The sequence below is a fragment of the Lotus japonicus genome, chromosome 4 (assembly GCF_012489685.1).
Source record: "Lotus japonicus ecotype B-129 chromosome 4, LjGifu_v1.2".
Classification (NCBI taxonomy): Eukaryota; Viridiplantae; Streptophyta; class Magnoliopsida; order Fabales; family Fabaceae; genus Lotus; species Lotus japonicus.
Genome location: NC_080044.1, coordinates 60,621,678 through 60,636,224, shown reverse-complemented (window position 1 = coordinate 60,636,224; position 14,547 = coordinate 60,621,678). Strand labels below are relative to the sequence as shown.

The following is a 14,547-nucleotide window of genomic DNA, read 5'->3' as shown; positions in this document are numbered from 1 at the left end:
TAAACCAGAAAACCACACACATAAAAGTTACAAAGCCTCAAGAGGCAAGGAAAAGTAAAGACAGAGAAACCAAAGTGAGTGAATTTAGTGAGAGGTGCCATGGCCTTCGAGGCATCATGTTTCACTAATCAAGTCCATCTTCAAGTTTTCATGCCTAGCAAGGATCACCGCAACTCCACAACGAAGGTAGCTTCAATCTGGCTCTGTTACGAAGGAAACTTCAATCTGGCTCTGCTACGAAGGGGAGACTGTCTTTTCTCAATTGTGCAGCAATCTGTTGGGGTGGAGTAAAGAGCCAGTTGGGGGGAAGGAGGTGCCTGTTGTGGAGATTCGCAATTGAGTGAGCAACACAATTTACTCTCCTTGGGATCCAGGAGAATTTGCAGTGTAGGAAGTTGTTACTCAACTTAGTGATATCATCTGTGAGTATTTGAATCTCCCCTACTTGCCTTTTCTTGTTGCAGGCTTCTATCAATTGGAGGCAATCCGATTCAATCCAAATGTCACCCCAACCCAGATTGGAAGCAAGAATCAGGGCTTCTCTCACCGCTGAGGCTTCTGCCGCGAGAGGTGTCGGGCAGAGAAGATGGGAAACTGTACCGGTAAGGACTCTTCCTGAGTGATTGCGGGCAATAGTGGCCAGAGAGCACGAGAGTGAGGTGCTTACCCAGGTAGCATCTGTGTTCAATTTGATCATTCCTCTTGTTGGTGCCTTCCAAGCGTTACAGTTTTGAATTCTTCTCCCCATGGATGAGTGATTGTCCTTCTTGTTACTATCATTTTCTGCCTGGATGCAATCTTGAAGAAGTGATTGTGCTTGTCTAATAGCATTCCCAGGATTGGGGTTCTCATTCGAGAACGCTGCTTTGTTTCTATCCTTCCAAATGGTCCAAAGTGTATAGAATAGGAGAGATAGTCCTTTGTCCAGAGAGTTGGGAGAACTAAGTCTATTTAGGACGAGGATTAGCCATTCATCAAAGCTGGTAATGTTAGTGCAAATAGTGAGTTGGAGGGGTGAGCCACACCATACAGCCCTAGTCCAAGGGCATAGAAGAAGAGTATGTTCGATGGTTTCTGGTTCCCTATTGCAGACAGGACATAAGTCACTAGTTGAGATCCTTCTGCGATGGAGGTTGTGCTTGACTGCCACCGCATTATGGCATGCCTTCCAGATGAAATGCTTAATCTTTGGAGGGACTGGGCTGCTCCAGATAGCGGTCCAGAGTTCAGTAGGGATCATGCGCGAGGGGCCAGCTAGCTCAGTAGGAACGGGCACCATCATTCTAGAGGTTTGGTAACCCGATTTAACACTATAAGTACCTGATGGATGATGAGGCCAGAAGAACCTATCCTTCTCTTCTACAAGTCCTTTGGGTGTTTGGAGAACCTTTAGGGCTTGGGTACTTGGAAGGAGAGCATTGATTTTAACCTCATCCCACTTGCCAGTAGAGGTATCAATGAGAGTGCTAACCTTAAGGGGTTGTCCATTGCTCCATTGATGGAGATTTTCTCCATTCCATAACCATTTATCTTCCCAAACATTGATATTGTCCCCTTTTGCTATAGCCCATCGTCCATGGGTCTTTAGGAAGTCACAACCATCCAGCAAGCTTGTCCACATCCATGAAGTTCTTCTGGGTTTAGTGGCTTCTAGAAAATCACTGTCGGGGTAGTAGATTGCTTTTAGAATTTTGGCCCACAGTGCTTCAGGGTTGGATAAAAGTCTCCAAGCTTGATTGGCAAGGTGTGCCAAGTTTTGGAGTGAGAAATCTCTGAAGCCCATTCCCCCATCTAACTTTCTCTTGGTAAGCACCTCCCATTTTTTCCAGTGTATCCCACGTTGATTGTGTTGTCCTTTCCACCAAAACCTAGACACCATTGAGTTAAGGGAATCACAAAAGCCTTTGGGGAACTTGATGATGGCCATGGCATAAGTGGGAATGGCTTGTATTACCGCTTTAATCAGGATTTCCTTGCCCGCTTGATTGAGGAGAACTTCCTTCCATCCTGTCATTTTTCCTTCAATTCTATCCTTTAGCCATGCTAGGGAGTGGGTTTTATTTCTTCCCCAAATGGCCGGAAGCCCTAGGTAGACTCCTGGGGATTCCCAAACTTGGATGTTGAGGATGCTTGCAAGTTGCCCTCCACGCTGGTGTTCCAGGGCACGGTTGCAAATTAACCCAGATTCTTGGATGTTGATGCGTTGTCCAGAGGCCAAAGAGAAGGTGTTAAGTAGGTTGATAAGGTGGTAAGCCTCTTGGCTGGTAGCTCTCATGAAAAGTAGAGAGTCATCCGCAAAGAAGAGATGTGTGAGGCTTGGGGCAGTAGGTGCAAGTTTGATGCCCTGGATAGAGCCCTTCTCTTGTGCTTTCCTTAGCATATGGGAGAGAATATCTGCACAAAGAACAAACAAGTAAGGTGAAAGCGGGTCTCCTTGGCGGAGTCCACGTTGAGGAGTGATTTTTTGGGATAAATAACCATTGATCTTGAGTTTGTAGGTGACCCCCCTAACTAGGTTCATAATCAGATCAATCAAATGGCTATTGAAGCCAAAAGCATGAAGTGTTTTTTCAAGAAAACTCCATTCCACTCTCTCATAAGCTTTGCTCATGTCAAGCTTGATAGCAATATGATCCTTGCTCTCTCTCCCTTTCTTTAGGATGTTGTGGAAGGCCTCCTGGGCAATCATGATGTTGTCTTGGATCATTCTCCCCCCCCCCCCCACGAAGGCACTTTGATTGGGGGTAATGATGTGATTAAGTCCACCCTTTAGTCTAGACACCATGATTCTAGATATGACTTTGTAAGTGAAGTTGCAACAACTAATAGGGCGGTAATGAGTGGTTGAGTCCGGATTGGGGATCTTGGGGATGAGGGTTACCACGGTCTCATTAATCTCTGGGGAAGCAATCCAGTTATGAAGAAGGAGCGTATAGCATTACAAAATACCTCTTTGATTGTCTCCCAATGGGTTTTGTAAAATAAGCCATTCAAACCATCGGGGCCAGGGGCTTTAAGGCTGCCCAAACACTCCACCGCATCCTTAATCTCTTCATCAGTGATACTCTTACACAATTCTTCATTGAGTGATGGAGGAACTGTGATATTTAGGTCTTTCAAGCAATCCTCTATCCCTTGGACTTCTCCTCTTGTGTAGATATCTTGGTAGTGTTTGACAAACAATTTCATTATGGTATCTTGCCCATCCAACCAGTTACCAGAGTCATCCTTTAGCTTCTCTAGTCTATTCACATCACGTCTTTGGATTGTACTTGCATGAAAAAATTTGGTGTTACGATCGCCCCATTTGGCCCATTTAATCCTTGATCTCATGCCCCAATACATCTCCTCTTGTTTCAAGAGTTGGTTGATCCTAGCCTTCAGTCCTGCTACTTGTCCCCAGTCAATAATGTCATGTGGTTGATCATTAATGAAGGCAAGCTCCTGCTTTAGTTTGCCAATCTCTTTGTCAGCCGCTGAAAAGGTTTTCTTCTGCCACGTGAGTAAATGTCTCTTACATGCTTTGCTTCTTGCTACATACACGTTCCAGCTTCCTTCAGCCTCATCCGTGTTGTTCCAGCCTTCCAAAACGGTTTTTTTTGCAGTCTTCATGTTCGTCCCAAAAGGCTTCATATCTAAAGGATCGTCCACTACGCTTTTGTGGTTTCGGGTCCAGGAAAATTATAGCATGAGCAGAACTAACAGTAGGAAGAGCGTTGGCAATGGCATGTGGGTATTTGCTTCTCCAGGCCCAATTGACAAGTACCCGATCAATCTTTTCTCTTGTAACAAAGCCTTGGCGGGGATTGCTTTGCCATGTGAACTTGGCACCTTTGAGGCTCATGTCCATCAACTCTGTAGTGTCTAGGAAGTTTCTAAAGATTGCCATTCTACGATCAGCTTGGGGTCTTAGACCATCTTTTTCATGTTGATATAGGATTTCATTGAAATCACCTACGCAACACCAAGGGTTAGCCCTTCATAGGTGTAGAAGAGTGATATTATCCCAAAGTTGCTTCCTTCTGCTGGGGTTAGGGTCACCATATACAAAGGTGCATTGCCACCCAATGACCTCCTCCTTTGGTGTTATAATTGTATGGATGAAATTTTAGGATACCTCAATGACTTCAATCTCTACATCCTTATTCCACAAGAGACAAAGTCCTCCAGAGAGACCTGCAGGCTCAACAACATGACTGTTATGGTAACCAAGCTTGGTTCTGGTGTGCTCAACTCTACTACTTCTAGCTCTTGTTTCCATGAGGAACAAGATAGACGGTCTATGCTTCTTAGATAGGTCTTTGAGCTCTCTAATTGTCGTGGCGGCCGCCAAACCACGACAATTCCAACTTAGGATTTTCATGGCCCCTTGGGGGGCAAGTTAAGGCCCGCCTTCTCGGCCGTAAAGTCAAGTGTTCCAGGAAATCTTGTAGAGTTGGGAAAGAGGTGATGTAGATGCCTTGCTGTGTCTAAGGCATCTTGGTATTCCTTCATCTTCTTCCTCGTAGAAGGGGAGGGAGGGGAACCTGAGGTTGATAGAAGTTGAGCCCTTCTTTTGAGATTTGAGCGTGTGTCGAGCTCCATGACTGAGAGTGTTTCAAGGGTTGATTTAGAGGGTGATGGTGCTTGTCTAACCTTGTTTTGTGTTTCTTCTGGGAACTCCACCGTATACTGAGTAACTGGAGGGCTCTGTTGGGTTGAGGTTTAGTGAACTTTCTGTTGTTGAGAAGTCTGCCCTTGGGCCATAGTGTAGTGGTTTCCTTTCCTAATCATCATTTTTCATTTTTTTATCTCTTCAGCACTTAGATGAACACCAAAGCGGCTTGACCCATAGTACGTTGGGCTGGGATAGTCAAAAAGAATAGTGGGCTTAGGTAGCCCAATATCCTCTGGCTCTAGGTCAAGGGAGTCCAAATTAGAGGGACCCAATCCTGCTCTGACTCTCCTATGCTGAAGGTCCACTCTGGTAGGGTCAGAAGGGGCCTGTTGAAATGACTCCTTAGGGTGGCAAGGGAGGGAACTTTCGAAGTGGCAGGCGCAGGCTGTATCTTCCTTGTATCGGATTATGGGACTAGGATGACTAGGACGTGACAGGTTAGGGTTGTGGGGTTGAGAGTTGGCTGTGATTGGCTGGAAGTAGCTTGTGGTGGGGTTGTTTAGGGTTATGGATGCTAGAAGAGAGGATTCTAGATTTGTACTTTGGTGAAATGTATTATCCGCATTAATGGAGTGGGACCTACCTGTACCTTCCTCCTCAGTAGAACGTGAGTTGGTGTTACCTGTATTTTCCGGTGGTAATCCGGCCATTAGGACGGCAAGAGCTTTAGCTGGCTGAGCACAGAGCCTAGGGCCACACCTTGGTTTAGATTTGTCGAACACAGTCACCGCCCTCTCACGACGACACTTACGTAGATCATGCCCCACCAAGCCACAATTATAGCAGAAGTCCTGCAATCTCTCATATTTGAAATGCACCTAACTTTTGGGTTGATTCTTCCTTGGAACCCAGACACCTGAGGTGAGGGGAGCTTTAGTGTTAACTAGGACTCTCACTTTCAGGAAGCTTCTCAACAGCTGGGAGTTGACAAATGGGTTCTCAACTTCCTCTATTAACCCAGCAGTAGCTGCAATCCTTGCTGCATTGTTTTCATTCATGGCTTCCAGTTGGACATCATGGAGTTGGACCCTAAAAGGTACTAGGTCGAAGTTAACTTCATTGATGGATTTCTCCGGTGTCCAGGGTTGAATACTCAGGAGCTGACCTAGTACCAGCCAGGGAGCTCCTTTTAATACTCTCATGGCCTCTTCTTTGTTGGGGAGTTGGAAAAGATACAGGTTGGGCCCTAGATCCGTAATCAGCAGGCCAGAGGGTCTACCCCACGCTTTTTCCAGCATGTCCTGGACTACACTCCTGTTAATGATTTTATCCGTCAGGATCCTTCCAACCAGGGTCGTCTCAGACAGCAAAGGTGGCGCTCCTTCATCAAAATCCAGCTCAACGGTGGTGCCTTCAGCTTCATTGTGGTCTTGGTTGTTCATCGTGGGTTTAGAGTTTGAGCGAAAAACAGGGTTAGAAATGTGGAGGTAGTCAGGGTAAGTGAGGTCAAGGCAGGTTGTGGGCAATGTTGTGAGTGAGTGGAATCGTGGAAGGTACGATGGTTGTGAGGAGCTAGATGCGTGGGAGGTTAGGAGGTTGTGGAGAGCTAGGTTTGTTTATGTGGTGGTGAGAGTGTGAGTGTTGAAACTTGTAAAATAATGCCAAATCCTGAGTTATGGAGGTGAAAATAACGAAGTGATGGTGGTTGGGGAGCAGTAATGGAAGAGGTGCTAGACACGCATTAATGAGTGCTACAATAAATGCCAAACCTATCCTGGGATTGGCGAAGCATAATCAAGACTCCACCATGAAGGGGAGTGAGGAATCTCTTACCAGGAAGAGAGAACAGCTCCTACCCCGAGGAGAACAGCGCAAATAATTCTTCTATGAGCATTATTTATTTTTGGCAGAACGGTAACCTTGGGCCCAAGAGACTTGAGGGTTATTATTATGACGGGTTGATCCATCATCTTCATCCACCATTTAAACAAATTTTTCCACTTTTAAGTTGCACAATTGCTTAAGTTCTTGGAGTGATGGAGTCCATTTCATCAGGTTCTTTTTCTTTTCTTTTGCAGGGTAATGAGATTGGAGCTATTATATTATATTTATTTCTACGTTACTTTTTTTATTCACTTTCACTTTTTATTTATTTATTCTTCTTTTAGTATATCATATATTTTCTTGTTGTATTTTTTTTCCCTCTACCGTGATTATTGCTGGATCCATCACTACTGAGTTGACTCCGGAGTGATTGAGGAATATGGGCCTAGGTGGTGACGGCATATGGTTGGGTCTTCGGAGCCATCCGACTGTTTTAATGGCTGGATCTTCGGAGCCATCCGACTGTCTTCCTAACTGGGTCTTCGGAGCCATCCGTCTATCTTCCTAACTGGGTCTTCGGAGCCACCCGACTGTCTTCATAGATGGGTCTTTGGAGCCATCCGACTGTCATTATAGCTGGGCATTTGGATATAGTTCCCTCAAGTTTTGCAAGAAAGGATATTAGACTTCAAGATTACTAATCTCCTCCTCGATGCAAACAGTGTAATGAATGTCATGGAAGGATATAAAAGTAACGTGGTGATATAATATAAGGTCAATAATTCGGTACTTGTGGTCAGAAGGATTTTCAGTAATCTCATAAACAATTGTAGCAACAACATCTCTTTTAAACTATACAATAAACAAGAAAGGTATGTATTAAATTGGTAATTAGAAGATGGAAATAATCATAACCAGCAGGGTGAAATTAAATGAGGATTAGCTGCTACATGTCAAGATAGCTTATGTTGACAAGATTACAAAATTGAATATTTACCTGCAATTAAGATTTTATAAAAGAGATGCTGAACTGATAATAGTATCAAAGACATGCAGGTCACGGATTATGGAGATTTTATGCTGTTGAAAATACTTCTCAAATTTTAGAAGTAGTCTGAAAAATGAAAATTAACAATATGTACTAGTTAGACAATTCGATACACAAACTCACACTGTTACGAATCAGCATGTGTATAATGGATAACGAATACATTGAATATAGCAGATGAAAACCAGTGGAAAGTTCAACCTTCAAGTAACTCAGGAACAAAACAGTAATATGTTTGGGAATGGTTAAAATGTCTTTATACTACGATCAGTCATAAGGAAAGCGCATTAATAGCAAAACAATAGATGCGTCCATACATAAAGACAAGACACAAACAGAATAGAGGCTAACAAAGCTAAGACTGAGAACGAACCCAACTACATAGGGTTAAACAACCATCCTTGCCAGGAGCTCTCTAGGGATCACAAGACATCACGAGCTTGCCATCCTTAATCACTTTGAAGGGATATGCTTCCGAGATGTCGATGTTCTCATGAAGACACTTAACTTGATTAATCGCTTCCTCAAAACCTCCACCAAATGCAAGAGCGGTTTCCTGTTTCTGTAGGTCTAGCTTATCTCGGAGGTCTTCAACGTTAGTCTGCAAGGCCTTCAATTCAGCTTCATGAGACTCAGCCAAGGTTGCTTTTTGAAGCTCCATCTTTCCAATCTTGTCATTCGCTATCTCAAGCGACTTCTGTAAGTTACCTCTCTCCGTGGTCAGGTTAGCTATCTTCTTTTTCAAGGTTGATCTACGTTGTGTTTCCGTAGCTAGCTTAGATTCTAAGTCATTAATGGTGGCTGCATCATTCGTTTTTTCTTGCTGCACGGCTTGGATGGCTAACATTAGGTTTGTCATGGCCGGGGAGTCAACAGGAGCTGAGACGTCGACGTACTGGTTAAGAGGTAGGATAGCAGGTACCTTCCCTAAAGCCGGCACGGGCGCTGGAGGAGCATGGTCAGTCAACTCGGGAGCTTTGCGCTTAAGTTTCCTCGATGAGGTGGAGGAATCTCCATTCTTAGCGTTGGAATGGGGAATCGAGGAATGGCTTCTGACCTCAACCTCCTTAGCTTTTCCAAAGTAAGCTTTCATCTTAGCTTTAGTCATCTGAGACATTTTTCCTGCAAAGATGAATCATTTGTAAACTGTTAGATACTTGCAAAGTGGAAGATAAGTAATAATTCATGGTTTACAGTACCAATGAACGTTTGAAGGGCCTTCGGTTGGTTCTCCAAACGTAATAAGTCGGCACATTTCACCGGAGGAATGGACTTCAGGAGACGCACGACTTCCCTCTCAGCCGCGTTTAACATTTCAAATGTGATTACGGGGCTGGGTTGAGGGTTCGAAGTCCAGTATAGAGGAAATTTACGAGAGCCATCCTCCTTATCAAATAACAAGTCTGCGGTGACCATTATTTTGAAGAATTTGTTTTTAAAGTATTTGAAGCATTTGAGAAATTGGTCCAATATACGTTGGCCTCTTTGAGTACTCAGGGACACCCAGCCAGTGCCAGGTTCATTGTCTTTCTTCGATTTAAAGAAGAAAAAGAATAAGCGACATGTTGGAGTCAGTTGGTGGTGGCGACAAAGTATTTGGAACGCACGCATGAACCCCCAGCCGTTAGGAAGCATCTGAGACGGGGCAATGTTTAGGGTGGTTAGGACGGCACACTCAAATGAGGTGAATGGAATTTTCGCGCCAATCCTATTTATGACTGCCTCGTACATGAAAAAATAGTCCTCTTCATCTGGCTTTGAAGGGCGGTTGCAGATCGGTTCTCTAGGGTGGCATCCATAAAAAATAAGCTGTCTATCAGGAGTTTCCGTGAGGGTAATGCGGTCAGCTAAGTCATCCATGGCTTCAATGGTAGTGAACTCGGAGTATGTTTGCAATACCTCGAGCTTGGCCCATGAAAGGGCAGATACATCAAAATCAACCTCTGATGGAGAGGGTGATAGGTCCTCATAATTATCCTCCTTGCAATCCATGTTTGTTTCAGTTTAAATCTACAAAAAAAAAATTAATAGCAGCAAGGCAGATCAGTTTATTGCAGTAAAAAGCTAATTGTGTGTTTAATAAATTTCAGGGTTTAAGCCTCAAGGAGGCGTGAGAACCAGCAGCTCACAATCAGATTAGTTGTTTTAGTAAGATAAAACTTGAGTTTTATGTGTTAAATTTTAGGGTTTTTGGGTTGTCAAGGCATGAGGACCGTAAGCAAGGGAAAATTAATTTTACATAACATGGAGAAAGAATGGAGAAGAGGCAAAGCTTCCACAAACCAGTTGCACATGAAAGACTTATTTCAGCTAACCCACAAACTAATTTTTTCTATAAAGAGAGAAAGGGGGAGAACGAACCTATCGAAGGGGCCTCAAGGTAGCGGCGAGTCCCGCGGTGGTTGGGTTGGAACGACGGCGGCGCGGTTGGGTCCGTCGGCGGCGTGATGGTGGCTCAATGGTAAACTGGAAGGCAGAGGTAGAAAGAAGAAGAAAGCACTGAGTGGGAGGAAGAAAGCGTGTTTTGGCTTTTTTTCCTTTCCAGTTTGAATTTTTTCTGCAGGTTAGGTGTGGACCAGCGTACGACCCATTGGGATTGCTCCATGTGGCCCGGTGACAGGCGCGCTCTTGGAGGCCGAGCAATTAAACCGCATGTGCTCTGAAGGAGTGGGGAGCTGGACCGTTGGGGATGGCCCAAAATAATTTTTTTTTTCTTTGGCTTTGTGTCCAAAAAAAAGAAAAAAGACAAAATTAAAGAACTAAATCATAAAAACAAAAAATTATACACAAACAAAGGGGAAAAATGTAACCTTACCGATCTTGTGCTTGTGCCTGTGCATAGTTCACCTTCAACCTCACATAATCTGCAATCCCTTCAATCAACCAGCTAGGAGCACCGCCATTCCCATTCCACTGCCAACATTTCATGGTAAAGCACACCTGAGATTTCTCTTTTCAAGTCGTCGCCGCTCCTTCGCCTGGCCTCTGAGTTCAAGAAATCTCTTTGATGGCTTGATCGATTGCTGCACCTTCTTCAGATTGCTCCTTCGCCTGGCTTGATCGATTGCTCTCTTTCTCTCTAAGGTATTGTAAACCTCTTTTTCGCCATTGAGTTGGCCAAGTTTTTGAATTGGGAACCCCGTGATGGCTCTGCGCAAGGAAGAATCATGTTCTAGCCTGAAAAACTCCTAATTTCTATTACAACTGAGGGTGAGTGAAGCAGGTAGCGGCGGTGGGTGAGTGAAGAGGGAGCGCCGGTGTGGCCTGTGGGTCAAGTTGGGAGTGATTGAGTGAAGAAGTAGGCAATTAAGGTGAGTGTTGCTTGTGGGATTTGATTTAGGCCTTAGGGTTTGTCAGTGAGACTTGAGAATTGAGATTGAGAGACAGAGAGAGTGAAGGAGTGAGATAGTGAGTTGGAAGCAGGAGTGGATTCACAAAGATAGTGAGAACTGAGAACTAAAGCATGCATGTTTGTAGATCTTGTTGGATTCACTGAGAACTCAATGATGCATGATTGCATGTGGTTATGGTCTTGTGGAGATGAACTTGAGACTTGAGAGAGAGTGAAAAAATGCGAGAGACAGAGTTTTTTTTTGGGTAAGCAGAGTGTTCTGGGAGCCTCCAAAACCGACCGTCCCCCGAGGACGATCGCTAGGGGACTACTGTTCCAGGAGCCTCCAAAACTGACCGTCCCCTAAGGACGATCGGCCCAATCTCGTAGCTCAAGCTTCACAACGGCACCTCCCTAAAACGAGATCGTACATAAAGGAAGTCATCTTTGTTGGGTCCAGGTGGGCCAGCATCCTGCCTGCAGGTAGCATTCGAAACGGGGCGCTGTCTGCTACGCTATAAGAAATAACGTTGCGCCCTCACTAACACCAATTGGTTTTGGCGTAGTGGTAAGCGCGTGATCCTTCAAGTGGTATCAGAGCCAGGTCCCGTGTTCGAATCCCACGGAAGGCATGCTGTGCAGCTAGTTTGGCTGGCAGGTGCTTGGGGGGGGGGGATTGTTGGGTCCAGGTGGGCCAGCATCCTGCCTGCAGGTAGCATTCGAAACGGGGCGCTGTCTGCTACGCTATAAGAAATAACGTTGCGCCCTCACTAACACCAATTGGTTTTGGCGTAGTGGTAAGCGCGAGATCCTTCAATCTTCTAACTCTACCGTCCTTATTTGTATGACCTGGTTGACGAACGCACTGTTGCGGGTGCGTGTCAAAGTAATCCTGCAAATAAACTGATTAGTGCAGTACAAGGTGTAACACCAGGATCGTTCTTACCAGGACTAAAGTGAATTATAAACTGAATTTAGAGACGAAAGTAAATAAAAAGGGGGTTGGTTGAATGATTATCAAGCAAGAAAATATAAGGTTGAATTATCAGATGAGAGAAACGTTAGCCTTCAGGTTATAATAGTCACGTGCAACATACCTTCATCGGTTACAAAAGACTAATTCAATTAATTATTCAAGTCTCTGAGTAGAAACTCAACTCACAATCGTGAGTTGGAATCCTAGATCCTCCACCGGACAATCGCCTAGAATTTGATTAGTTCAAGTTAAGAAAGAAACATCGCCCCCTCAAAGTACAAGAACAATCTAAAGAGTCAGGATCCTCAAAGCTAACAACCGATCGGTGTTAGAGATTTACGTACCTATAAGATCAGTATTCACAATCGCTTCAACTGATTCACTTGCTTAGATAAGGAAATTAGAACGGAATATGACTTCAAATTCAGACGTCATGAACATAAAGCACATTCAAGCATGAGTAAAGATCATAAATCAACTTTGAATAAAAAGACTAATTACTATTACGAACTGAACCTCAGGTATGCTAACACATGAAAATTAATAACCCTAGGGCTAACTGAAAAGTTTAGCAAGCCATAACTAAAATAAGGATTGTAAAAGCACTACACCAAACTGTGCAAATTGCGGCGGTTGTAATGGCCATTTTGCGGCGGTTCTAACCGCCGCTAAAAGCATCTTGCGGCGGTTGTCAAAGCGCCTCCTTTACAGGCGTCGCAGCGCTTCTTGCGGCGGTTTTCCAAACCGCTGGAACAACCGCTGCAAGTTACCATTTTGACTTTAGCGGCGGTTGCAACCGCCTCAGATACATACACCTAGGATGCTATGATTTTGTATTCAGCGGCGGTTTGAACCGCCGCACATTGAACGTATGGGAATTAGGATTTTAGCCATTAGCGGCGGTTTGAACCGCCGCAGTAAGTTTTATTTTATTTTATTTTTAATTTTTTTTTGCTGTAATTATATTTTAAAATAACCCTGCTTTCTAAATAAATTTCAATCATTGATTTTTCATGACAACAAAATAGATAACCATATCAAAATAACATTGCTAATGGGAACAAACTCTCCCAATTGAGGGTCCAAGGCTAAACAGCCAACACATACAATGCTAAACATCAGTACTAGTCAATACAAGTTTTATAACAAAAGCAACAACAACCCGTCAAAGTCTGGAAGTAACATAATGCGATCCTAACACAAAATCCATGACTGAACAAAAATAACAAAACAAAGCATGACTTGAGACTCCAAGAAGCATGGCCTCCAAGGACAGTACCAGATGCAACAAACCACGCACCAAGCCTTGAGACTCAATCAGGTACCAAAAAATCAAGACAGCATCAAAACACAAGCTGCTCTCTCCCATTAGAACATGTTCACCTGGTGAAAATTCATTCATTGAAAACAAACTAAATTAACTTAAATCAAAACATAGGTACAATGACATTAATCAAAACTGTAAGGAACATAGTTCATCACTTTCCACCAAAATGATAAAGTGACATATTCAATACAATGAACCAATTAAGTTTCAACATTTTAAATCATTTCACAAACCTTACATAAAACTAAGTAGATGGTCCATTGTTTACAAGTTGATGACTGGCGGATGAAGATCGCCTTACTTCATTCGGGGAGCCTACATCGCTAACCTACAAGTACCAAAGTCATCCGTAAGGTACCTCCAACAAATTCACAAGCAACAATCATCGTAGGTCAAAACCAAACTCCAAAGATACAATACAAAGTTTAGACAACTTCTCATTCAAACCACATCTAGGCAGATTCCAAGCAACACCTGAATTGGTTTCTTTAATCAAAGCTAATGTGAATAAAAAGTTGTCTATCAAATTCAATCCATACCTGATTAAATCCATGGCCAATGACATGCTGCATAAGAAATGCAAGTTGTTCCTCCATACTCTTAAACTTTGTGACTTCTTTTTCCAAAGCTTTTTCCAAAGCATCAACTCTAGCACGTTCTGCTTCTAACTCTGATTGCAGCTGAGTAACTTGTGATGAGGAACTGCCGGATGATGAGCCCCCAAAACCTTCGAGGACTTGAGAGGGGCAAACACCAAATCCCATGCCTCGCACACGCCCATAGTGTTCTTTTCCAATTATAGTCGTGAAAGCTTCTTCTTCAGACATATTGTTATCAATAGCCATCTCAAGTTGTTCCTACATATAACATTAACCACATAATTAAGAAAACACTTTAAAAGTGAACACATGTAAGCATCTAATTACAAATAGAAACTCATAAATTACAGATTGTACTCACATTTTTTTCTCTAGCCTCATCATTGACAAAAGATCCATCGCTTCTCTTATGGGTAATGGAATACAACTCAACTCTACTGTATGATCTTCCAGTTTGTGTTTCCTATTATGAAGTATTAAATTAGCAATCTCATAAAATAATAACTTCAAATTTGAGATTTAATGAAGCATTATTAACACAAATAAACCATACCAACTCATGTTTTTTTCTTGCAATTGTCATTGTCCCAAGAGTGTGAGGGACTGTTTGCTTGAGTCTGTTTGCAGTATTTTTCTCAGAATACTTCTGCATCAAGAGATATAAAAAATAGTTAGCTAATGGTGAGTATTTGAATATCATCTAAAACAATACTTCTTATTACCTTAGCTTTTTCAGAGGCACGATACTCTAAGAAAGAAACCCATTGCTCCAAGGGAACACCATCAGGGCACGCCTCAAGGTTTTGTTCCCAAGTATTCTGTTCTCTAAAACAATCAGCATACAT

General features: G+C 43.3%; 2 protein-coding genes across 2 annotated transcripts; both read right to left on the bottom strand.

Moving 5' to 3' along the window:
* Positions 1-220: 220 nt before the first annotated feature.
* LOC130713070 (uncharacterized) lies at positions 221-3,612 on the bottom strand. The gene is made up of 2 exons (XM_057562872.1): positions 2,997-3,612; positions 221-2,898 (listed from the first exon to the last, which is right to left on the bottom strand). Exons 1-2 carry the CDS (start codon positions 3,610-3,612, stop codon positions 221-223), a joined length of 3,294 nt encoding a protein of 1,097 aa, XP_057418855.1.
* Positions 3,613-13,347: 9,735 nt separating this feature from the next.
* Positions 13,348-14,547, bottom strand: LOC130713069 (uncharacterized). The gene is made up of 5 exons (XM_057562871.1): positions 14,425-14,547; positions 14,256-14,348; positions 14,064-14,165; positions 13,643-13,960; positions 13,348-13,431 (listed from the first exon to the last, which is right to left on the bottom strand). The coding sequence occupies exons 1-5, from the start codon at positions 14,545-14,547 to the stop codon at positions 13,348-13,350; spliced, it is 720 nt and encodes a 239-aa protein (XP_057418854.1).